The 26695-nt window shown below is 43.3% G+C and overlaps 1 protein-coding gene across 2 annotated transcripts in view; it reads left to right on the plus strand.

Annotated features, from left to right (window-relative positions):
* The window catches only part of TRAPPC12 (trafficking protein particle complex 12), an 87678-nt gene extending 61206 nt beyond the window's left edge, over positions 1 to 26472 (plus strand). For both annotated transcript variants that reach the window (XM_032212785.1, XM_032212786.1), the window contains exons 10-14: positions 6384 to 6457; positions 15676 to 15774; positions 22599 to 22699; positions 24171 to 24258; positions 25790 to 26472. In XM_032212785.1, the coding sequence (XP_032068676.1) occupies positions 6384 to 6457; positions 15676 to 15774; positions 22599 to 22699; positions 24171 to 24258; positions 25790 to 26032 (605 nt within the window). In that variant the 3' untranslated portion in view covers positions 26033 to 26472. The remainder of the gene's footprint in view (positions 1 to 6383; positions 6458 to 15675; positions 15775 to 22598; positions 22700 to 24170; positions 24259 to 25789) is intronic.
* Positions 26473 to 26695: the final 223 nt, after the last annotated feature.

The following is a 26695-nucleotide window of genomic DNA, read 5'->3' on the forward strand; positions in this document are numbered from 1 at the left end:
CAATTTCTGCCCCGGTCCAAAAGGTTTGCTAAAGCTTTAATAACCTTTTCTCCTAATATCTTCACTAGAATTATCTGGAAGTGCTGTAAATCTTAAAGGAAGTTTCTTCTTTCTTAATTCCAAAACAGCCAAATTATCCAGCTTTCTTTCCAACTCCCTGTCTATAAATTCTGTCTTCCTTTCCAGAATTTCCACTTTGTCATTAATTCATCTTACATCGCCAGACACTTGTTTTACAGAGCTCTACATCTTCTTAACTTCTTTCATTTTCTCTTTCCAGCTCTTTCATCTGCTTTTTTTAAAGCTGTCAATTTAGTATTGAGTGGTTTAGCTGAACTTATTGCCCAATTGTGCAATCATTTTGGCTTCTGCAGTCTTCCTGGATAAAGGAGTTATTGTGAGATTCTCCACTTGCGTTCTGGACAGCTACCCCTCATGATTATAGACTGCAGGAAGTGAGGGGTTTGTGGTCAGCTCGTGAGTTGAGTTCCTGTGGTCAATGGGCACCTTCCATGCCCACCCCAGGGCCGGATTTAGGTGAAAAGAGGCCCTAGGCTATTCCACTTATGAGGCCCTTTCACCTCCCATTTTTAAGTTTGTAAATTACATGAGAGACAATAAAATACATTATTACTGTGATATATATCAATATATATCAATATATATAGCTGGCCTCCCAACGGAGGGCGGCTCTGCTCTGCGGCAAAGGCAGCGAGGCCAGCCGCCTCCCCTGCTGCACTCAGCTGCCCGGCTCGGCCCCCTCGCCCTCACCTGCCTGGCCGCTGGTGGGCTCCGCGTCGACGGGGCGGATACCGGGAGCGGCCGCGCCTCTCGCCCGACCGCCGGTGCCGGGAACGTGGGCGGGCTCTCCAACTGCCGCAGCGCTGGAACGATCTTAACCAATACATTTTTATGTTTGTTTATTAGTCATATGCGTAGAATTTCTCCTTATTTTTGGTTCAGTGTTTTAGTGTTCACTGTTTTTAGAATAGTGTAATTTTAATTTTGCTAACAATTTGAATGTAGGCCCCTCTTGATCTTGAGGCCCTAGGCTGAAGCCTAGTTAGCCTATAGGAAAATCCGGCCCTGATGCCCACCCGCTCATGTAAAACAGTAAAAGTTTTTGTGGATGTTTTTTCTGCTCTCAGTCATGTTTGTGTATATCTTTCATCTTGTTACCACAATGGGTCATGTGATTAGGAAGGAGGAGAACGGAGCAAGTAGTGATTTTCCAAATCACTGTCCTTTCCCAGATTATTTGGAGGAATTTTTCTAGATTTTCTTTCTTCTCTTCAGTCCATAGAACTTGTTTTTTCTCCTCCTCCAAATTGGGCCCAATTCTGTTTTGTTTTCAGCGACATAGTCTGTCGATGACACTGATCCATTCCAATTAGTTGGCAAGATTCAAGCTTAAATGTATTGAATTACGATCCCATGACTCACCAAACTATATATTTAAAAACTCCCTCAGAAGCAACGACCAAATATAGTCAGCGTAATGTTCATATGTCACTGAAAAGGTAAGAGTTCGAAATCAGGAAAAGGAGAACACTAAAGCAGCATAAAACATAAGATAAAAGTGAACTGCAATAAAAGAAAAGAGGAATGAAGGACTTCATAATATACCTGCTCTACAATTAGAACATCTTATAGCTTCTTGTGAAAATCATTGCCGATAGAAACTGGTTGGAGAAAATAAAAAGAACCACTTATCTACCAACCTGGAATTGCTTTGGGATTCGCAGGAATTGGAAATCTGCTTATTTTATTTTACCAGCAGAATGCAATAGCACTAATAGCAATAGCAGTTAGGCTTATATACCGCTTCATAGGGCTTTCAGCCCTCTCTAAGCGGTTTACAGAGTCAGCATATCGCCCCCACAGTCTGGGTCCTCATTTCACCCACCTCGGAAGGATGGAAGGCTGAGTCAACCTTGAGCCGGTGAGATTAGAACCGCTGAACTGCAGATAACAGTCAGCTGAAGTGGCCTGCAGTACTGCACCCTAACCACTGCGCCACCTCGGCTCTTTTTAATATAGATATAGAGATATAGATGGATGGATAGATAGATAGATAGATAGATAGATAGATAGATAGATAGATAGATAGATAGATAGATAGATGATAGATAAAGAGAGAGAGAGAGAGAGAGAGGTATAGGTATAGAGATAGAGATATATAGATATATAGATGGAGATAGAGATAGAGATAGATAGAGAGAGAGAGATGGATAGATAGAGATAGAGATATAGATAGAGATATAAATAGCAGTAGCAGTTAGACTTATATACCGCTTCATAGGGCTTTCAGCCCTCTCTAAGCGGTTTACAGAGTCAGCATATCAGCCCCCACAGTCTGGGTCCTCATTTCACCCACCTCGGAAGGATGGAAGGCTGAGTCAACCCTGAGCCGGTGAGATTAGAACCAACGAACTGCAGATAACAGTCAGCTGAAGTGGCCTGCAGTACTGCACCCTAACCACTGCGCCACCTTGGCTCTTTTTAATATAGATATAGAGATATAGATGGATGGATGGATGGATGGATGGATGGATGGATGGATGGATAGATAGATAGATAGATAGATAGATAGATAGATAGATGATAGATAGATAGATAGATAGATAGATAGATAGATAGATAGATAGATAAAGAGAGAGAGAGAGAGGTATAGGTATAGAGATAGAGATATATAGATATATAGATGGAGAGAGAGAGAGAGAGAGAGAGAGAGAGATGGATAGATAGAGATAGAGATATAGATAGAGATATAAATAGCAATAGCAGTTAGACTTATATACCGCTTCATAGGGCTTTCAGCCCTCTCTAAGCGGTTTACAGAGTCAGCCTATCGCCCCCAACAACAATCCGGGTCCTCATTTCACCCACCTCGGAAGGATGGAAGGCTGAGTCAACCTTGAGCCGGTGAGATTAGAACCGCTGAACTGCAGATAACAGTCAGCTGAAGTGGCCTGCAGTACTGCACTCTACCCACTGCGCCACCTCGTCTCTCTAATAGGAGGGGAAATATAAAGGTGATGAATACTCTGATGATGGGACTGTGGTGACCAGATATTTTGAAAGCAGCTTGCTAGGGAAATGGATCTCATCGTCTCAAATGAGGTCGATAGTACCATCCACCAGAGCATTATCTATGCCAAAGTAAGTCTCAGTAAACTCTTTGGGATTTACTCTTGGGTAAATATATGCACGATTGCAGGCCCCCTTTTTTTTTTTACGAGCAAATATATCTTGCCACAATATACAATTATCTTGAGATTGTTATGTAGAGCAGGCTTCTACAATAAGAGTTATATAGAATGACAGCTTTATTTCCACTTCTCGCGGTTTGCAAAACAGCAATGCTGCAGCGGTGCTAACAGGGCCTAAAGTAGAAATTACCCTCTTCTATACCCTCCTAGAATATATGAGCCAATTATTAGGAGAGTGATTCTGACAATAGGCATATTCGCCGAATAATTGCGGCTAGCTGCTATCCATCTGAAATTGGAGACGGGGAGCAAGGCTCCCAGATACGGAATTTGAGGTTAAAAACAACAGGCGGCTAGATAAACGTGAGAGATGCGGTTCTAAAGAGATAGGGAGCTATTATACAGTCTGAAATTCCCACAGAGCTACCAGGCCGTCTTGACAAAAGGGAGATCCTTAAATCTGGAGTTTCTCCCATCCCACCACTTCACTATCTCTCCCGGAGCTTTAAGCCAGCCTTCCCCTCTCTATATGGCGGACTGTGTTCCTGCAACATCCCATTGATTAGACGCAGTGTTTCTCAACCTTGGCAACTTGAAGACGTCCGGACTTCAACTCCCAGAATTCCCCAGCCAGCATTCGCTGGCTGGGGAATCCTGGGAGTTGGAGTCCAGACGTCTTCAAGTTGCCAAGGTTGAGAAACACTGGATTAGAGCTATATGGATCACGCAGCACTTGAAGGAAAGCCTCCATGCGGTGGTGGCCCTTGTCCTTTGTTTGAGATGCTTCTGCGTCTGCCCTCTTTTCACGCTCTCCTTCGCCACAGCTGCTTGGCTAAGTTGAGCAGATCTTGGCATGGCCAGGGATGAAAAGCAGCCAGCGGAAGCCAGGGAGAGAGAGAGAGAGAGAGAGAGGGATTCAAGCATCTGTGAGTGGCTGTTATGCGCTTGGAGTGCGGCGGCATTACAGCTGTCTGCCTGCCTAATGTTACCCAGAGGACACTTGTGAGGACCGATGGCATCTCTTCCCGAGAAGGGCAAGGGGCTCGGCTGCACTTCTGAGCGACAGGGAACTTTCTGCCTCTGCTTCTGTCTGTTGGTGAACTTCACTGAAGGAAGAAGCCTTCAGGTTTTTGTTTCGCGAACAATGGCTGAAAACAGCTCTGGGTTTGTTTTCTTTATGGGGTTCGATCTGCAGCATAACGACCGTCCCTCTTGCTGGTCTGAGTAGGTGTTGCAGAAAGCAGCTCTCCTCAGTAGAAAAAAAGAGAACTGCATCTCATTCTCCGTTCACTGGGAAGAAAAAGATTTAGCACTGCACCATTTTCTTGGCAGCTTTCCTTCCCTCCCTCCCGCCCGTCTTCCTTCCTTTTTTTCTCTCCATCTTCTTCCTTCCTCCCCCCCCCTTTCTTCATCTCCTCCCTTCCTCCTTCCCTCCTTCTTTTCTCCATCTCCCTTCCTCCCTGCCCTCCCTTTCTCCATCTCCTCCCTCCATCCCTTGCTCCTTCTTTTCTCCATCTCCCTCCCTTCCTTCCTTCCCTCCTTCCTTCCTTCCTCTCTCATACCCATATTTTTTTAAAAAAAAATACAGAAGAGGGTTGGACAAACACACAAAGATACAGTCTAAATTAAGAACTGCAAATAATATTTATTTGTTCTTACATAAGATGACAGGTTTTTTTCAATTAAAACTAAACAATATGTTCTTTCTTGCTTTTACGTTTTTATCGTACATTTTACTAATTTGCGAGGACGTAGAGCTTTTCCAATTATTATCTCACATCCTAAAGGTCTGCTCTGCTAAATAAAAAAAAATGTTTTGTACTTCCTTGATGCAACTCCCACCCGTGTTAATCTTGGTGACTTCCGCAGAGGCCCGGAGCAGAGAGGTCTGCATTTCTATTGGTTTGCAGTTTATTTGTTTGTTTTTGTAGTGTAATTGGACAAAAGAGATTGCTTTGTTTTAAATCGTTACATTGGAGAATATATTTTCCAAATTGCCCATATTTACATGAACTCTAAAAGTAAAGCGTAGTTTTGAATCAATCAGAATAAATACATTTCTGCTAGTCTTGGATAACACATATTAAAAAAGGGTTTGTAAAGCAAGTAACAAAATATTCCACATCAAGTGCTTGTTTCACTGCAGTTCTAACTATTCTTTTCCACAGCAATTCTTTCTGCAATCCTATCCCATGATAACAGACAAGACCAATTTTTGGGAAGTCATTACCGACTCTGAAAGCAGTCAGATTTGCGATCTGATTCTATATATTAATGTTAAAAAGCAAATTTCACTGAAAACAGTGGGATTTCCTGAGCACACCTAAGAATTGGAGCCCTGGCCGTGTTAAAATTCCTTTTATCGTAGTGTTCGTTTTGCAACATAATAAACACCTTTTTCCTGGCATGGAACGTCTGGTCCCTTTAAGCTGTGCAAGATCTCCCGTGAGCCATGCGTTCCCCCGCATGAGGAGCCAGCCTCTAAACTGAGGGAGTGAGAAATTGGCTGGTGCTGCAGGCAGCAGCCTTTAAACACCAGGAGCTCCAGCCGCGTAGGAGTGGCAGAGAAGCTTGGCAGATTTTTCCAGGCGCCTAAGCCCGACACATAAGTGCAAAGACCCCAGACTCATATAGTCCTGAAACCCTCGTGCTCCTTGGCAAAATGAAGTAGTGGGGTCTTTTTTCCTTTTGGTTTTTCAGCATCGGATCAGTAAGAGAAGCGGAAGGGTGTACATTTAATGACTCAAATCAGATGATTGCTCATCAGTGGTCCTAATTAATGACTTGGTGTATGCATTCTCTCTCTCTCTCTCTCTCTCTTTGTCTTCCTCCCTGCCTTTTGTTCCCTTAAATGATTGCTTCCTTGCAGAATTGCCAGAGCTCAAAGCGGAGAGGTTGTTCCCCAGCTTTGTATTATGCTTCATTTATTCAGACAGTCTGTTCCTTTCCCCAGTCAAGCCCTCTCTCTCTCTCTCTCTCTCCCTCCATCGAGTGGGTGCAGGTTTTTCAGAGCAACGTGGCAGAATGTTAGAAACGCCGCGGTGCTCAAAATGTGGTGATGTTAACGAGGGGAAATCGTTTCAGTTGGAATACATATGACCGATAATTGATGGCTAGGGAAAGAGCTTCTAATTTATTTGTGCACATTCACAAGCTGCTCTCATTTTACAGCCTCTGTTCAGCTGTGGAGGTCACGTCTGGGCCGGGTGATGTACTCCACGGCAAACTGCCTGCTAATGATGAAGGTAGGTGGGTGCTCCGGCTGCGGATTTTACCGTATATACCCGAGTAGAACGTCAAGAGAGGCGGGAGAGGAGGCCTTTTGGGGTCGTGTGGAGGCGTAGCTGGCGGTTCCTGCTGAAATCATTTCGGAGGTGAGACAAAACAGCAACACAAAAGGGCTGGGTTTCCAGGCTGTCCCCGTTTTCTTTGGCTTTTGTGTATTTGTTGGCAAGAGGTAGAGGGTTCCACCACAAATGCGCGAACGACAAAAGCGCGCCTGACTAAACCGCGCCGACAAAACTGCGCCGACGAATGAGCGCTGAAGCACGCCAACAGCGCGCCAACAGAAGCGCGCTGTAACCCTAACCCTAAACCAAACCCTAAACCTAACCCTAAACCTTACCTTAACTTAAATCGCGCTTCTGTCGGCGCGCGGTTGTCGGCGCACTTTTGACATCGCGGTTTTAGCGCCACGGTTTTGTCGGCGCACTTTTGACGTTCGTGCATTTGTCGGGTCACGGAGGTAGAGGCCGACTTGTCAGAAAAGGTTTTGAATCGGGAACACATGGATTCAAACTGCAGCATGGTCGTCACATCCCTTGTATCCAGACAGCATCCTAAGACCCCAGTCGCACCCGTTGTTCAAATTGTGCTCTAATATTGTTTGTGCTGCAGACATTCACGCTGCCATTGATTTCAGGTTCAGACGTGGCCAGAGCCTACTATGTGCATATATCAAGCAGCCTCTCCGTTTCTCTCTAATGCCGTCGGGAAAGAAAGTGCAACAATTCCTTTCCTGTTTTATAAACGCTCCAAAGCACAGAAATGTTTGGCTGCTAATAATACAAAAGAGGCAACAGATAATATCCACGAGGACAGTTTCACAAATCAGTGAAATCTCCAGGAACGTTTTCTTTTTTATTCTCTCTATAGTGGTAGCATCCGTCTCCGTTGTCAAGTCCCAAGCTAAACCAGGTCATTGTGCCATCTAGAGAGTCTCTATGAGGTCGAGCAAATTTCAGCTGAAATCTCTCTGAATGTTTGTAGTTTCTCTTGTAGGGCTAAAAATTAGACTCCAGGTGAATTAATATCCCCTCATTTAATTTGTTCAGATGCCCCGCTAAGGTCAGTGTCTTAATTTAATAAAGGACTACAGACCAGTTCAAAAATTCATAATGAGACTTTTCTTGGGGGAGTAGCTGAAGAAAAAAAGCTGCGTTTGACCAGTGCTACCATTCAGAATCTTCCCACTTTTCAGTTCCCTTTGCACGGCTAGTGTCACTTTGGAAGAATAAACATGATTTGTTGTGAATTTCCTCCAAGATATAGATGAATAAGCACGCTGTCAGCCTTTGCTTCCTTGCCTCAGCTGCATTTCTGATTCTTGCCTGGAGGGAGTTGAGGCTTTCAAATCAGTCCAGAGAAGCATTTTTCTTCCCATCTGTCAATTTATGCAGATTTCCTCCAAAAAACAAGTGGGAAGATGAAATTCTAGGACCGTTCGGCACTTCAGATTTGAGTCCAAAAAGCTGCTTGGAAGCACAGACATTATCCCTTTCTGCATCTCTTTCAAGCATCTGGATCTTTATCTGGCTCACAATCTTGGGGAAAGATGCAGCTACTTTAAAGAGTTGCAGAGAGGATTACATACACATTCAGAAGATCTGAATCTAAAACACCATACAGCCCTATTTCTTTATAACCGATTTATGCTGCCAGTAGACTCTCAAGATTAGCAGCAATCACAAGAAATATAAAAATACTGTATTTAGCTAATATAATTTTGCAGATCATATTGTTTAGCTTACTTCTTGCATGTGTTAAATAAGCAATTGGTAAGATGGGTCATGTACACAAACGGTAATATGATCACCAGATGATGTACCCTCACTTAGAAAGAGCACTGTGGCCTTTGTGATCTTTGGGCTTAACTGTAAACTATATTGAGAAGCAGCATAACAAATGATTACGACACTAATATGGAGCTTACACAAAGTAAGAAATTATTTATGAAGAGGAATTCTGTATATAGAATTCCTCTAGAGCCAAGGTGGCGCAGTGGTTAAATGCAGCACTGCAGGCTACTTCAGCTGACTGCAGTTCAGCAGTTCGGCTGTTCAAATCCCACCAGGCTCAAGGTTGACTCAGCCTTCCATCCTTCCAAGGTGGGTAAAATGAGGACCCAGATTGTTGTTGGGGGCAATATGCTGACTCTGTAAACTGCTTAGAGAGGGCTGAAAGCCCTATGAAGCGGTATAGAAGTCTAACTATTGCTATATATTTCTAGTGTATTCAAACATAGCATTGCAAATTGCAAAAAATAAAAAATGCATCTTTGGGAAGCCATTTCCCAGATCTAGGACAACTCGCTGTGGGCCTGCGGCCAACTTCCCGTGGCCAACTCCCCATGAGACATTCCACTGTGGGTCAAGCTTTACACTAATACTGAAGAAACGGTGGAACAGAATCATTGAAGAAAAGATGCCAAAGGAGAACCAAAAATTAAAATATTTTAAAAATTATTTTAAATAATTTGAATTTTTGAATTGTCCCACGGCGACTTGGCCATCATCGCAACTTGGCCGCAACAAGTTGGCCATGGTGAGCTGTCCCGTTCCGCAAACAGCTGGCTGCATGGAATTGTTTCCTTCAGCTGCATTTCAAACCAACAATTGATAGGTCGAAACCTATTTTTCAGTTGCCGTTTGTATGGCTACAGCCTTGCAGCATATATGAGCCGTAGTGGCGCAGTGTTTAGAGCGCGCTACTGCAGGCTACTTCTGCTGATCACCGGCTGCCAGCAGTTTGACAGATCGAATCTCACCAGGCTCAAGGTTGACTCAGCCTCCCATCCCTCCTAGGTCAGTAAAATGAAGACACAGATTGTTGGGGGCAATAGGCTTACTCTGTAAACCACTTAGAGAGGGCTGTAAAAGCACTGTGAAGCGGTATAAAAGTCTAAGTGGTATTGCTTGTGATTCTATTTTAATGCGACTATTTGAGCATTTTCCTTGGAATACATTTCTACTATTTCTATTACTATTTCTAACAACCCTCAATAAACTATGAAAAGCAATATTCATATTCTGGTAGCCACAAAATAGACTTTGCTCTCTTCAGCAAGTTATCTAAACCTATCCGTAGTCTTCAGATCTACAGTATCCATCACAAAGGAGTCGTTATTACTGTATATATCTTTGGATGAAAATTATATGATATTTGGCAAACATAGCTCTAGCACTTAGACTTATATACCGCTTCACAGTGCTCTACAGCCCTCTCTAAGCGTTTTACAGAGTCAGCATATATTGCCCCCACAATCTGGAAGGATGGAAGGCTGAGTCAACCTTGAGCCGGTGAGATTAGAACCGCTGAACTGCAGATAACAGTCAGCTGAAGTGGCCTGCAGTACTGCACCCTAACCACTGCGCCACCTCGGCTCAACAATGGTATTGCCCCAACAATAGTATTTTATAGGCTACCCAGTTTCCCCTAAAAATACAGGTTGAGCCCTGGAATTTTCAGCTGTGTGGGAATCCTGGAAGGTATCATCCCAACTAATTTGGGGAATAGATAGTTGGAGAGATTAGATAGTATATATCTTTGTACTTTAAAGATGCTTTAGCAAAATAAGTCAAGAAGGGACAATAATTTTAAACAAAAAGGTTTCCTTGAATAGTTGGAATTTGGAATTTTAAGGTTTGAAAAAAGGGGCTCTGAAATGCACAAATTTCAGAATTAGTTCTTTTTCTTTGCATTTACTTTTCTTAAAGCATCTCTCTGTAGTAGCAGCTGAACATCTGTTTTTCCCCCTGTGTATAGTTTGTTTGTTTGTTTGTTCCCTCACAGCTCAATCTTTGTATCCAAATGCAATCTTGACTTTAATTTAAAAAAAAAAGACATGTCTAAACGCAGATTTCTAAAACCATTTTATAAATCTAGATTTCTGCTTTCTTTGCATAATGTTCAAGTGCTTAAGCTTTTTTTTTAGTTTCCCTACAACTTTCTTTAGATATCACTGACTGCATTTCACAACTTGGAGTTACTTTCCATCCAGGCATTCCACCAGGGGTGGGTTTCAACCGGTTCGCGGCGGTCCCTGCGAACCAGTTGGTCGGCGAACCCGGAAGTAAGTAACTTCCGGGAACGGCGAAGGGCGCACCCGCCCGCCCGCGCTCCTTACCTGGTTTTGACGAGTTCTGCGCTTCTACGCATGCGCAGGACGCATACAGCGCCTGCGCAATCCTCCAGGAGCAGCTGGAGCATCGCACAGATGCTAGTACGTGTGTGCCGCACGCGTGCCGCGCGCGTGCACAAGGACGCCACCGGCCCCGTTCCAACCAAACCGGTTGGAACGGGGTGAGAATTCCACCAAGTTCACATGATTCATTCAGAAGAGTACTATAAATTGAAATTTGAGGCATGGACAGAATTCAGGGAGCTGAATGAACCCTTGTTGTTTCATTTAGGCCCTTCACCCTCCCTTTCATGTTTCTTTAACTTCAGAAGAGTAAATGTGAGGGGCTGAGGGGGATGGGTGAGCAAATATTCCCAACATCCTCTGAAATTGCAGGAAAGGCTCTTCCAGTATTATTCTCTGCAAATGTATCTTCATCATGGTAGGAAACATAAGCCCAGTGGAAATACGATTTTTTTTCCAGCTGTTGCCCTGGTGTCATGAGAAATGGGACCTGCCACTGTTAGTACTGCTGATGCCGAGGACCTACTACTGGCATATACTATCCTTTGCCTGAATCAATTATCTAATGCGTAGACTTCTCCCTACTGACTTCCCATCAGTTCTGCTGCAACTGCCACTCTCGAGATCAAATTCACATCACATCTGGAGGGCGGGGAGGGAAGGAGTCTCCATTCCTTATTCTTAAGGGACCCATTCATTTGCTCAAAGAGTTTTGTAATTTATAAATAATAATGCGATGTAGTTTGCAAAGTTACTTACAATAACACAAGATGCGCTTTCTATAAAAATTAACATTTTCCGTCTAAATCATAGGCCCTATATAATGGTGGAAAACATTTTCTTGCATTTTTTTTACATTTTAAAAATAGCTTGATAATAAAGTTAATTAATATTAACAGCGTCTAGAATTCCTATAAAACCGTATTTTCATGCCAATAAGACTTGAAATCAGACAAGTACAAATAATTAGGAGTGTATATTTACAAGAATTTGGTGCAGCTTTTATATTCTATTTCTTCCAAGGAAGACATTTAGTTGTCATCTGTAATTTAATGTGTCATGAATAAATTAGCTTTCTTCTGGAATTGCTGTAAAATGCAGCGTGCTGCCATCTAGCATCACCCCCCCTCTCCCCCTCAAAAGACATTGCATTCTTATGAATTGGAAAACCAGTTTCTTTCTAACAAGAAGCACAAGTAGATTGCTAAGAATAAGGAATAAGATGAGTGAAAGGTGCGTTTCTTATTAATTGGGCACTGATCTGCATTGGTAGGAGTTATTTAGGCCATTGGTCCCTCACCCTCTGTGGGGTCAGATGTCAAACTGCTCTTACTGAGAGGACTTTCTCCCTACTTTCTGTTGGTCAGAATCTGCCGTCCAGGGATGCAAATGCATCACTCTGTGTCTTAAACTCTAGAGCAGTGGTTCCCAAACTTGGCAACTTTAAGACTTGTGGACTTCAACTCCCAGAGTTGAGCAGATCTGGCTGGAGAATTCTGGGAGTTGAAGTCCACAAGTCTTAAAGTTGCCAAGTTTGGGAACCACTGCTCTAGAAGAAAATGAAATAGGAGTTGGTCTTTTGCATGACATCCTTGCAGATAATTGAAGGATGCTATCATATCCCTCCTCAGAGCAAACGCTATCCAGCTGCTTCCACCTCTCTCATCTTCCACCTCCTATCATCTTTGCTGAGCCCTGCTCAAAACATGTTGCGTGTTGTTTGATTCCTTCATCAGAGGTGGTGGCCAGAACTGGAGACGGTATTTGAGTCTGACCAAAGAAGAAGGAAGCTGTGTGATTCCCCGCCACAATTTGAAAGTTATGTCTTAGTTGATACCATCTAAAATCAGGTCTCTTTTGCAAGTACATTTTGATTCATCCCCTGAAGTCGATTATTGTTCAGAAATATTTTTATATGTAATATTTGTCAAACCAAGTATCGCCCCATTCCATGCCCTTAAATTTGATTCTCTCTTAAATGAAGAACTATAGATTTGTCTGCTGGACTTCATTTGGTTATTTTCAGCCCATCCCTCGAACCTACCAAGATTGTTTTGAGTTTTATTTCTCTCCTTCCTATCGTTTAGCTATCCCAGTTTTGAGTTATCTGAAATTTAATAATAATTTCTTAGCACTAAGAGGACTTGAGACTTGTTTCACCCCATTCAATATCTCTAGCCAATCTGTGGTGATAAAAGCCATTGATGGAAGCACCATGAGTATGATTTTCAAGCTAGTTATGTGTTCAATTAATTGACTGCTATTCAGCCTACATTTAACTAGTTGCTCAATCTTTGGTGCTTGACGAGATATTTTGCTTGACTCAAAATACATTACATTCCACATCCTGTTACACAGATCCCTTTTGAACTGATCAGTTATGAACCTAATACAGGTTGTCCTTGTTTAGCAACTGTCTCAGATAGTGTCCATTTACAAATGCAACAGTAATAAATGGTAATAAAAATAATGTTATGATCAAGGGACACATTTATGACAACAAAAGCCTTCAGTGTGAAATTGATTAAGATCAGGTCAGTTTCATTGTGAACTGATTGGCGGGTTCTAATTTAAGGTCATAGAGCTGAGATGGTTAACTTGCAGTTAGCACTGTCTCCCGGAGAACAGAGCAGCTCAGGAAGAGATGGGGATTATTTAATTTCTCCGTCCTGCAAGGGGGCAAAACGGGGGGGGGGGAATGGTACAGACACAGGACACTATCTGAAAGGTCTTTAGCTGAATGGCAGCAACCAGCAATCTTTCAAGCATCTCTCTCTCTCTCTCTCTCTCTCTCTCTCTCCCTCCCTCCCTCCCTCCCTCCCTCACTCTCTCTCTCTCTCTCTCTCTCTCTCTCTCTCTCTCTCTCTCACACACACACACACACACACACACACACACACTTCACTTATTGACCATTTCCTGTACCAATTCCATGGCTTCAGGAAATAGATATTCAGAAATTAGATTTTGCTTATTTTACATGAAAGGGCTCATAGCTTAAAACAGTGGTTCCCAAACTTGGCAACTTTAAGACTTGTGGACTTCAACTCCAGCTGGCTGGAAAATTCTGGGAGTTGAAGTCCACAAGTCTTAAAGTTGCCAAGTTTGGGAACCACTGGCTTAAAATGAGAAAAGCTATTAATTGGCTATCCCCACATTCATTCATAAATTTAAAAAAAAATATCTCACAGCTCCACAAAAATATACTCCATATTAGTCCTAATGGTGGCGTAGGGTTGGAAAACAAATTGGGTGAACAAATTGCATAGGTTTCGAATACTGAAATACGAGCTCTCCAGAGCAAAAGAAGCATTTTCGTAGCCCTCTAGCCTTTTTGTTCTCCTTCTGCCTCTCTCTTGTCTTTGTTATCAGCCAATTAAAGCAGGAGACCTGGCCTCTTCTAGTAAAACGTAAGGCTGGTGTTTTAACTGCTTCCTTTTAATTTAGATCCACCTTTCTAATATAAAGGAGACATAGGACATATATCTGTTTACGGTTCGGTTACGGCAGAATTGCTTGGCTACGGAATGGCTCTTGCAAATAAAAAGGGTGATGACTGCCTTGGCCTTAAGGCTGGGGATCAATGATGTCGCTGGGTTTTAAAGGCGCTGCCTTTAAATCCTGTTTTTAAGAGAGGGACGCTCACCTGGATTTCTTTGGGCCAGGCACTCGCTCTCAGCCCAACCCACCTCACAGGGTGGTGGTTGTTGTGGGGGAAATGGGAGGAGAAGTGGGGCATTAGGTATGCTCACTGCCTTGAGTAATTTCTACCATAAAGGCGGGATTAGATAAATGAATCATGTCCGATTGTACGTGGGATTTTCATTAGTTGACTTGTCCAAATACAATTCGTACTCGCCCTCCCTCCACCTCCCGCTCGGAGCATCCCTGCCCGCCATGCCTCCGTGGGGAAGCTGGGGAGCCTGCCTGAAAGCAGCGTAGGAGTTGGGGCTCTGCATCTGGCAGCATCTCCGTTGGAGAAAGCCGGCAAGAGGGACAGATGGCAGGAGGCTCCTTCCTCCTACACAGGGAGCTTCTGTCTCTGAAGGACGCATCTGAAGCCTCCCCTCCCTCTTATGACCACCGCTAGCCAGAGACCCACCCCTGAAGAGGGGCTTCCCTTCCCCTCTTGGGTTTGTGAGCCGCATGAATAGAGCCCAATACTACAGCTTCCTCACTGGCGTCCTTACTATTGAAAATACGCTCGCAGAATTAATTTCCCTGCACTGAACTGATTTTCGTTCTCTCTCTTTTTTAAAACTGAATTTTTAAAGACGCACGTTTAAACGGAGACCAAGGTATATCCATCAGGAAGCTTATAGGTGATGAACAAATAAACGTTTCTAATTGCCCCCTTTTTATAAAAAAAAAAACCATTCTTCAGAAGCATTGAACAGTAATCAAAAGAGGGAGGACGATGAGGGGGGGTGTTGTTTCCTACTCTTTCACTGAACCCCCCATCCCGGCTCCGCTGAGCTCATTTGAAATTCCCTTCATTTAGCCGCAGCGACGGAGCAACACAGAAGCTGTGGCTATTTTCCCAGCATGAATAATTTTCAGAGCATTGGAAATCTGGCCGACAGAGCAATTGGCACCGCAGAAGAGGTTGGCTTCCCATGCAGAATGATAAGGAAGGATTTGTGTGTCTGTGTGCCTGTACGTGTGTGTGTGTGTCTTTGGGAGAGAGGAAGGGAAGAGCCAGAGGATGCTTGTTGTAATCCTGGCAGATGTGAAACTGGCGCTTGCTGAAGCCTCCCTGAATTTGATTCGACTTTGGGGTTGCTTTGTCCTATGCGCTGTGTGCCTGTGACGGAAGCAGTGAAACATCGCTCCCACGTGGGGCCAAGTGCCAAGAAAATAGGAAAATCCTGTCATTATATTTTCAGGCACGGTGTTCTTCCTCCTTTGAAGATTTCTGCTTCCATCTGTTTTATCATGCATGTCTGCAGCTTCGCTCACTTTAAGGTATATATGGAGCACAGAATAAACGTTGATTTTTGCCTCCCTCCCACCCCCCCCTGTGCTTGCTCTGCCCCTTAGGACTATGTGCTTGCGGTGGAGACGTATCACACCGTCATGAAATACCACCCAGAGCAAGAGCCTCAGCTATTGAGTGGGATTGGAAGGATTTTCCTGCAGGTATGTACCTGATTCTGAATCACGCCACGTGGAAGCCCCGCTGAGCCCCATTACATTAGCATTAACGTAGGAGAGGTTTTTAAAGTGCCCTGATTTTAGATAGTTGGACGTGTGGATTGTGTCAGTCTGTGAAACAAAAATAACGGCAAAGTATTGCTAAAAGACATAATGCAGACGGCTACATCAGTGCCAAGTCAGTCTAGAACAGTGTTTCTCAACCTTGGCAACTTAAAGATGTCCGGACTTCAACTTGAAGATGTCCGGACTTCAACTCCCAGAATTCCCCAGCCAGCGAATGCTGGCTGGGGAATTCTGGGAGTTGAAGTCCGGACATCTTCAAGTTGCCAAGGTTGAGAAACACTGTTCTAGAAGGAAATATGACGTGAACGTGGTTTGTCCACCTAACTTCTTGCTTTCCCAGAATACCTACAACTTAAATGCAACGAGCATTCCGACGGTTATTATTGAATGAAAACGTAATAGTTGACACAACAGACTCTGTAAACTCATTGAATTATCTGCTGAGCATTGTTTTGTAAACCAGTTGCTCCCTATTCAGTAAGAGATGCTGGGTATTTGACAATTTCCACTCTGTTATAAACACACAGATACTGAGTGATGAATGGGGTGTAATAAATACTCCACATTTTTTTATGGAATTCGTGAAAATAACTTTCCGTTCCCCAAATTGCAATGCCGGATTCTCCGTAGTGGTCCTTGAGAGAAAGAAAAGGACCCTTTTGCCCTCTTAGCAACATGCAGCCCCAGCCACATCATCTAATCACGGCAAACGTGTGTAGTTCACACAGCCAGCCAAATTATTTTTTGCATGAAGAAAGAAAATCCTTAACATTTCCCTCCTTCCTGGTGTAAAACTACAGTAACAAGCAAATACTAACAATAAGTTGACTGAGGTGCTGTCTCACTTTGCCTGCTTCCATTTTCTGTAATATAGTAAACATTTTTGATAGGAAAATTTATTTTTTGGTTTCCTGTGGCACTGGTGCTTTTAAAAAAAAAAATCAATGCTGCATTTGTCTTCAGCATGAAATCTGTGCTTCTCTTGTTTTCTTCCCGTGTGACTTTAATACCAAAAGAAAAATTCTGTTTTCAGCATAATAGCAAACACAAGAAGGGATATTTAATTGCCCCTTCTTACATCGGCCGTATTTGGCTTGCTGCTGACAGTTCTACTGAATCAGTCAGTTACAAATGGAGTGACACTGAATGGTACCATAAACCTCCAAGAGGTTACCCCTGAAATTTAGTCACTTTGTGAAAGATGGAAGGGGCAACCCATTTTCTTCACAAGTGGAGCAAGAAGGCTCCGAGATATTTTTTTATAATTTCACAATTTCCTCATTTTTATAACTAAATTGAAGAGCTTAATGTGTTTGATTATTGAAGAATTTAATATTTGGTTCTGAATAATATGTATTAGACAGCTTGTAAAAAAATTCTGGGAAGTGGCTGACAATTAGAAATCAACTCACTCAGAATACAATAGTAATAAAAGCTGTTAGTTTGTATAGCTGTTATGAAGGGAAACTTTGGAATGAAGCACCGAAGCCCTTGCAAAATAAAAAGGAACTTGGCCTGGCATCAGAATCGTGGCACGACAAAACCGCGCTCGTCAAAATAGCGGTGATAAAATCGCGTCGCTAAAGCCGCGACGTCATCACCGCGCGTCATCACTGCCGCGACAACAGCGCGGCAACAGAAGGGCGCTTTAAAACGGCGCCGCGGCAGAAAGCCGATTTAAATTAAGGTAAGGGTTAGGATTAGGTTCAGGGGTTTGCTTTAGGGTTAGGTTTAGGGTTATGGTTAGGGTTAGGGTTAGGGTTAGGTTTAGGGTACTGAGTGCTTCGGAAGGCACGGATTTGCCCTCCGCGATTATGTCATCGCGGTAGGGTCACGTTTTTCCTTAGCGCTTCGAACGGCGCGGATTAGCCCTTTGCGCTTATGTCTCCGCGGATAAGGGCTTTGCGGTATTGTGGTGGAACCGATCAGAATGATACTAATTTAAGTGATGGATATGACCTATGAGAAAGTCTGCTTTGGAGGCTCTTGAGGAGGAAATTCAGGAAGAGGCCGAGGAGTTCCAGGCAGAGGAAAGTTGCCTTCCGAGTGTCTTTCCTGCTCCCAAGCCATGAAGAATGAAATCCAGCCTCTACACCTCGGTTAGACAGCAAGTGCAGCTAAGGAATCTGTAACATTTGGATCAGGAGAATTGCAGGGAGTCGGCTGAAAGAAATGACTCTTTTTAAAAGAAGCAATCTAACCCAGTCTTCTTTTGATTTAAAAGAATATTATCATTAGGTGATTCACACTGAAAATAGCCTGTCGCAGGCAGAATATTAAAACATTTATCAAATCATGCTTGGGAAAAACCGCTTGTGTCCCCTTACGTTGCCGAACGGACTTGCAAATCCATCAAGTGGAGCAGGCGAGATTCCCTTTAGGACAAGTGTTTCTCAACCTTGGCGACTTTAAGCCCCGTGGACTTCAACTCCCAGAATGCCCCAGCCAGCTATGCTGGCTGGGGGATTCTGGGAGTTGACGTCCACGGGACGCGGCTTCCCAATTCCGCTCTTCCTCTACTAAGAGCCATCGGAGGCTGATTTGCCGAGAAAGTTGAGATTCCCAACCTTGGGTACGATGCAAGGAGACTGCCTGATGTCTCCGGGGAACAATCTGTCTGTCCAATTCACAGAACAGTGTTAACTGCCTCTGAAAGGTCTTCCTCAATTCTCGCTCTTATCAGGGGCCTTGGGGAGGGAAGAGAGATTATTGGACATTCTTGAATTAGTGGGTTTTACTGTCAGAGCGGGATCTTTCCCTTCCAGTGCAATAGCATCGAAGACAAAGCCCAAGAAACTCATCGGCTTGTTTACATAACCTTGAACAATGGCATTTGAAAAGCCTCCGGCTTTACAAAAGGGCCTGGAATCGTGGCATCACCGAAACTGCCTCTCCTTGGCCAGGAGGCCATGTCTGCGTGCAGGCTGAGAAGCACTAGAAAAGCTGCAAAATTGGGAGGGAGAAGAAATGGTTAGCTGGTTGGCTGGTTAGATTTATACCTTGCCCTTCTAATTTGGTGCGTACTTTGAGTTTTCTTACAACGAAAGTCAACACTAAAAGTTAAAAATGTAAATCAAACTAGCATGGAATCAAGTAACCGTTGAAAACCTGGTTGGGGGGAAAAAACTCGTTTTTATCTATTTTACTAATTTTTTTGAGAATGGGGGCCTAGGTGTATCCCCTCAGGGGAACGCGTCCCATAGCTTGGGAGCAAGGGAAGGGAAGGCTTTGTGCCAGATAATAGGTCATGCTAGACCGCAGTGTTTCTCAACCTTAGCAACTTTAAGACCTGAGGACTTCAACTCCCAGAATTCCCCAGCCAGCATGGCTGGCTGGGGAATTCTGGAAGTTGAAGTCCACAGGTCTTAAAGTTGCCAAGGTTGAGAAACACTGTGCTAGAGCTTCTTTTATAGTTGCTAACTGTCAAATATGTTCTTGGCAGTGATGTTTCTCCAGGTTTAAGTTTAAGTTTAAGTTTATTACAATTTATAGGCCGCCCTTTTCCCTGAGGGGACTCAGGGCGGCTTACATAAAATCGGGGGAAGGAAATACAAACAGTGACGTAGACAAACATAGAGTAAAATAATGAGCAACATTCATTCATCATTCGGGAGGGGCGATTATCTTTGTCCCCAGGCCTGACGGGCTAGCCAGGTCTTAAGGGCTGTGCGGAAGGCCTGGACGGTGGTGAGGGTACGAATCTCCACGGGGAGCTCGTTCCAAAGGGTCGGAGCTACTACTGAAAAGGCTCTCCTCCTTGTAGTTGCCAGCCGGCACTGGCTGGCAGATGGGATTCGGAGGAGGCCCAATCTGTGAGATCTAATTGGTCGCAGGGAGGTAATTGGCAGGAGGCGGTCTCTCAAGTACGTAGACCCACTACCATGAAGGGCTTTGTGGGTGACTAGTAGCACCTTGAAGCGCACCCGGAGATCGACAGGTAGCCAGCGCAGCTCGCGGAGGATAGGTGTTATGTGGGTGAACCGAGGTGCACCCACGATCACTCGCGCGGCCGCGTTCTGGACTAGCTGAAGTCGCCGGATGCTCTTCAAGGGCAGCCCCATGTAGAGCACATTGCAGTATTCCAGCCTAGAGGTCACAAGGGCCCGAGTGACTGTTGTGTTTACCCTAAACAGTTTGACAACTGGTGCTCGTTTTACTTATTTCATCCAACAAGTGGTATGCCAGTACAAAAAGTTCACCACCCTTCCCCATGTTCAGTTAAAGAAATAACTAGAACTAGATGTGCACACTATTAGACAACCAAGGTTGGTGTGGATCTGTTCGGCACTATATATCATATTTTAGCTCTCACAATCACGGCGAAGTTCTCCCAACGCAGGTGTTACAAGGGTATACGTCCCAATTAAAAGATATTTCGAAAACCTTTCTTACAATGTAGTTGATGCCTTATCAGCCTGGAAAAGGTTACGAAGTCAGTTCGAAAATGTTGGGGCTCCACCAATTCATGTTCAGTAACTTAGGAAGCAAAGATTTGAACAATAAAAATTCTTTTAAACTACTCCCAAGTGCACAGCATGAAATCATCCAAGGAATCACAACCTCAGAATAACTAACGGGGATACTCAGGCCATCCGTGCCTTGGCTAGTCCAGAATCAAAAACAATAAAAACAGGGTCGATGGAAGAATAGAAGGCCAAAATCATGGCTCACAATACTGATGCTCATTCAGATTTGCCAAAAAGTACCTGGATATAATCCTCTTGCCGCCTTAAGGAATGTTCCAAGGGCAGGTGAATCAAAAGTCGAACTATGCCAGATAGAAACCAAATACTACATTCCCCTAATAAGACTCTCATTCCAGTTCTTAAGCACTGAGATGATAATGTCATGGTTTGGGATTCTTTACCTTAGGATCTGGGTAACTTGCTATCACTAAAGGAAGCATAAATTCTGCCTTGTATCACAGTATTTTACAGGTCAATATTAGGCCATCTTCTCATCGGTTAAAAGGAAACAGCAAGTAACGATAGCTCTTAGCAAGAGTCTTGTATACTGCTCCATGGTGCAAGGGGGCGTAGTATTGAGGAAGTGATTTCTATTCTATTCTATTTATTAAATTTATAGGCCGCCCAATTCTGAAGGACTTCAAATATGCAGGCAAGGCTACAGAGGTAGATCTTGTTTAGCGACCATTCAATGTTATGGCAGTGCTGTAACTTTACAACCAGTGATTGAATTTATGACCATTAGAGCAGTGTTTCTCAACCTTGGCAACTTGAAGATGTCCGGACTTCAACTCCCAGAATTCCCCAGCCAGCGAATGCTGGCTGGGGAATTCTGGGAGTTGAAGTCCGGACATCTTCAAGTTGCCAAGGTTGAGAAACACTGCATTAGAGCATTGCTACTGTCATGAGGTTGTGATTCGGGTGCCTCACATCCAGCATTAATGATGGTCACAGCATCCCAGCCACATGATCACCAGTTGCACACTTGACTTCACACAGCCAGCGTCCAACAGGCAGAGCCAAAGGGAAGGATGCTGACAGTAAAATCTGAATCGGACATTTAGCGTGGATTTGTTATTGCTGCCTTTTGGCCAGGCATCAAACCTTTTGCAAATGACTTGAGAAGGAACTGATCTTCCCTCTGTCTAGTAGAAAAGGACTCTCGTAACAATCTCAGAACCGCTTTCAGTTCAGACTCGTAGTAGTAGTAGTAATAGTAGTAGTAGTAGTAAGTAGTAGTAGTAGTGTGTTCATAAAGGGAGGAATGGATCGGCTTTCAGAGGCCACCGATAAACATTTATATAAAATGCCTGGAATAAGAACTGGAAGGTTGTTTTATCAGCAGTAGGTACTTGAGAGACCTCCTGCTGCCAATTACCTCCCAAAGACCCGTTAGATCGCACAGGGTCGGCCTCCTCCGGGTTCCGTCAACCAGACAATGCCATCTGGCTACCACCCGGGGGAGGGCCTTCTCTGTGGCAGCCCCGGCCCTTTGGAACGAACTCCCCGCAGAGATTCGGACCCCCACCTCTCTCCAGGCCTTCCGAAAAGCCGTCAAAACCTGGCTGTGCCGGCAGGCCTGGGGTTGATGAGTTCCCCTCCCCTCTCGACTTGTGTGGCTGTATGACTCTTGTGTATTTTAATTACGTGTATTGTGTTTGTATCCCCTTTTCCCCTTTTGAGTTGTTCGCTGCCCTGAGTCCCTCCCAGAGAAGGGCGGCATATAAATAAACTAAATCTGAATCTGAATCTGAACAGGATACTGTCGGTACAGCGTGCCTTACCGGAAATAAAAAGAGCTAAATAGCCATACAACATGACATTTCTGTGTCAGAACAAATTTATAAAAAAAAAAAAATTGTGAACAAATTTATCTGAGTTCTGATTCTTTTGAATATTACTGGGATATTTCTAAAGAATTTCTATTTCAGATTTGATATAATTGGAGTGAGCCAAGAGCTAGATGGCTCCGAAACAGTATATTCCATTGCTGCTACCTGCACAATGTCACACTTTGAGAGGGGTGTGTGTGTTTGTGTGTGTGTATTAATAATTAACTAAAATCAGTGTTGACCCAAACCACTGATTTTAGCTATGTGTTGATGGGCTAGGATTGGTATTTATATTTGTATAATATAATATACGTATGTTACATTTTTCTCTTCTTTTGCTCCTGGTGTTGCAAGTGATTTATTTATGAAGATCTACCTATTGATGAGCATTTCTTGTGCTTTGTTAATTAAAGTAACTGTTACTTACCGTTTATCTGCCATCCAGATTGGAGACATTAAAATGGCCGAAAAGTATTTTCAAGACGTTGAAAAAGTGGCTCAGAAATCGGATGGACTGAAGAACCAAATTATAGTTTTAATGAACAGGTGGGAGACATAAATGCCAAATTAATCTCAGACATGATTTTGCAAAGAATGCACTGTGAACATTAAGAGGCCCCAGAGCAGTGTTTCTCAACCTTGGCAACTTGAAGATGTCCGGACGTCAACTCCCAGAATTCCCCAGCCAGCGAATGCTGGCTGGGGAATTCTGGGAGTTGAAGTCCAGACATCTTCAAGTTGCCAAGGTTGAGAAACACTGCCCTAGAGAATACCCCTTTCTCTTCATTTATCTTTTATGTAACCTCAACTGCCAGAAAAAAAGCTGATTGGCACCTGCCAGCCTATGAGATTTGTATGACATAGTGTAACCCTGAACAAAAAACTTATTACAAGTTTTCTTCCTTGACCACTATATATATAATCTAAAAATCTAATAGATACCTTTCACCCTGGCTTCGCTGATAACGGATAAGAGCCTGTGGCCTAATGGCTAAGAAGTCTGCCTAGTATGTAATATAGCCCAGGTTCAAATCCCAGTAAGGGTATGGCTAGCTGATGAGAGCTAAATAGCTTGAAATAGATCTATACTAGTCTCCCTTTCTTTATTTATCAGCACAAATAAAAAAACACAAATATAACAAAGGCAACAGTAAAAAATATTGGGTTTCTGTCGTGATGGACTCTTGTGACGAGCCGATTGACAGATGATGGAAGCAGTTAACTTCCTTCCATAATTGGGGCTTACCAGGGGTTGTAAAAATCTAATATATATATATATACATACATACATACATACATACATACATACATACATATTATATTCGTGCTGATAAATAAATAAAGGGAGACTATATATATATGCATGCTTTGTTCTAGCAACTTTCACATGCAAATGTATTCCTATATCAGCTTTACAGATTAATACTGCAATGCAGACTTACCCATAATTACTAAGAAGAACCATTTAACTCAGTGAAACGTTGAATGTATTGGATCTAGAACTGTGCTCAGCAAAATGTCATACATACTAGAGAAAGAGGCCTTCCTCACTCCGAGTCCCCTCTCCCTCTGTTCCTAGTTTCTCAAAAGTTGTACAGCATTATTGGGAGCACTTCCAAAAAGTAAGGGTTCTTGCACTCGGAATGCAACTTCAAAGAAACTACTTAAAATCACTAACCATTGGAAACTTCCATGGATCCCCTTTCTGTCTCTGAACAAAAGAAATAGTTATTGAAGGGTACTCATTTAATGTTTTAAGTGCTTATCTAAAATTGTGAAGACCACATACGTATTGGCAAAAAAATATACAGAAAACACAATCTGCTGAAGAATTCCCGTAAGTTGGAACTTAATGCTATACTTCTGTTCGCCTCTTCATAACCTATGAATTAGCTACTCATGCTGCATTGTTTAATCTGGAATCTAAATTATAATTTAGACCCAAGATTAATTTAGGAAGATCAAGTCATTTTTGAAAGAATACATACATTATCTCCTTCTTACTCTTGTGTTTTAGAGCATTTCTCCATCTTGGTCAGAATCGCTTTTTAGACGCTTACATATATTTCACAGAAATTTTGAAGATTGATCCATCGAATTCTGTGGTAAGAAATCTTAAATGTTAAATAAATATCCATGGCTCATAAGCTTTAAAAGTAAATTGTCCTTTTGTGCCTGATTTATAACATTGTATGGATATCAGGTAGACTTTGACCAACTACCATAATGGGTTGCCATGAGTCCTAATAGCCGTTAAGTGAAGTGCCCATGTGGATCGCCTTACTTACGATGCTCCATCCCTGTTCTTCCTGATGTGGTTGTTAAGTGAAGCTTGGGGTGCCTAAAGCAGGCCTTGGGAGACTTAGAATAAGTTCTGTCCCAGGTCTCTCAAGGCCTCTCCCACCCCCTGAGGTACACCATGCTCCAGTTCCCACTCCTCTGGCCGCATTGAATTATAGATTCTCAAAACATGGTTGTCACTTCCAGAATTGCGCCATGCGGCCCAGCCATGGGACCGCTTGGCGTGCTTCTCCAACACAAGCTCCAGAACACTGCAGGATGCTGTGAAGCTTGTGTTGGGGAAGGAAAGCAAGCCTTCCTGTTGCTGGACGGCGTGGTATGGGCCTGCCTGAACATAGCTGCAATTTTCAGGGAAGCCACTTTAAATTGTGTGGCTGCTCAGAAAATGGCAACCACTTTCAGAATCATGCCACACAGTCGCGCAATTGAGCAGCTTGATCTTCTTCCCTAACCCAAGCTCCAGAGATCTTTTAAATGGGTCTAATGGATTATTGGGGGGGGGGGGGAGAGGGTGTGCAGCATGATGGACCATGCTTAAGGCACTTTGTGTGGGAGATGGCGGGAAGATAAGTAGAGAGGACGAGGCAGTAGATCCTTGAATCACCGAGGTGGCGCAGTGGTTAGGGTGCAGTACTGCAGGCCACTTCAGCTGACTGTTATCTGCAGTTCGGCGGTTCTAATCTCACCGGCTCAAGGTTGACTCAGCCTTCCATCCTTCCGAGGTGGGTGAAATGAGGACCCGGATTGTTGTTGGGGGTGATATGCTGACTCTGTAAGCCGCTTAGAGAGGGCTGGAAGCCCTATGAAGCGGTATATAAGTCTAACTGCTATTGCTATTGCTCCTTGCAGTTGGCTATAAGGACAAACAATTGGCTATAAGGACAAAAGGCACTGCAGCTGCCATAACCTTGGGACCACATCACATGCAGCATTTAGGAGGGGTCTGCCTTAACTTTGAACAGTCACTGGTTGTAAGTTGAGAATTGTATACATTGAGGTAAAAAGTATAAGTACTTAGCACAATCAGAATTTGTTTAGTGAACTTCACTAGAATGATGCAAATCTGGAACCCTCCATATGGATTGAAATATAAACTCCCAGAATCCTCAGCTAGTCAGCGGAGTTGGGCATCCAGTTGGGGAACCAGTTTAAATGGGGATGTTGCTCATATCCGTCTTGAGCTCTGAAAACAGGCCCTCTTGTAACGGTTGGAACTCTAGCAACAAAGGAAGCATCCAGGTCCCTTCTCAAAATCAAGGAAAAAGTATTTAAAGTGTGCTGCATTTTCTCTAGCGTGGTTCTCATAAAGAGAGATAATATACATATTTTCCCTAGGCTAACAACAATGCTGCTGTTTGTCGTCTTTACCTGGGAAGACTGAAGGATTCCCTCCATCAGCTGGAAGGGATGGTTCAGCAGGATCCTAAACACCACCTCCACGAGAGCGTCCTCTTCAATTTGACAACCATGTACGAACTCGAGTCTTCTCGCAGCATGCAAAAGAAGCAGGCTCTCCTTGAAGCTGTAGCTGTCAAAGAGGGTGACAGCTTCAACACGCAATGCCTCAAGTTAGGATAAGCCCATCCATTTCTCTTTCTTTTTTTTTTTGCAAAAGCTCATTTAAGAAGCTCTACATACCTCGGCTAATCTGTAAATGTTCCTCCAGCAAGTGCAATAAAAAAAAAGCGCTTTAATTATGAAAATATGGTAAAATTATGAATACATGGTAGAAATTGTTGTAATGTAGGAATGTATACATTGGTCTCTATATCATCCATAAGATTTCGTGTTAATCTACCATCAAATTCATCCCTGACGTTACTGCCAGTTTACAGTGCATATCATCAAAATTATTCCGATGGGCTTTTTTTCCTGTTAACTGTGACCTATATAAGCTAATTTGTCCCAATGACTTTTGTTCTAGACATTCAGGATGTAGTGATTGTGTGTGTGGAATTGGAGGACAGTGGGGTGATGGACGGAAAAGGTTTTAATAAAGTAGGAAATTATAAAGACAGGCTCCAGTCTAGGGGTCTTTTTTTTGGGGGGGGGGTGTTCTCTAAAGCAGTGTACCCACTCGACCCCCACAAACTGTCCCAAATTGTTTTGAAGAGAATTATGGGACACATCCTCCTTCACCTGTTTCAACCAGGCCTGCTCAGTATGGAAAACTGCCATTTTGACCTGTAACTTTACCCAATTAAGCAAGAAAGTATACCTGAATATTAATACTAGCTTTTT

This window comes from Thamnophis elegans, chromosome 3 (assembly GCF_009769535.1).
Source record: "Thamnophis elegans isolate rThaEle1 chromosome 3, rThaEle1.pri, whole genome shotgun sequence".
Lineage (NCBI taxonomy): Eukaryota > Metazoa > Chordata > Lepidosauria > Squamata > Colubridae > Thamnophis > Thamnophis elegans.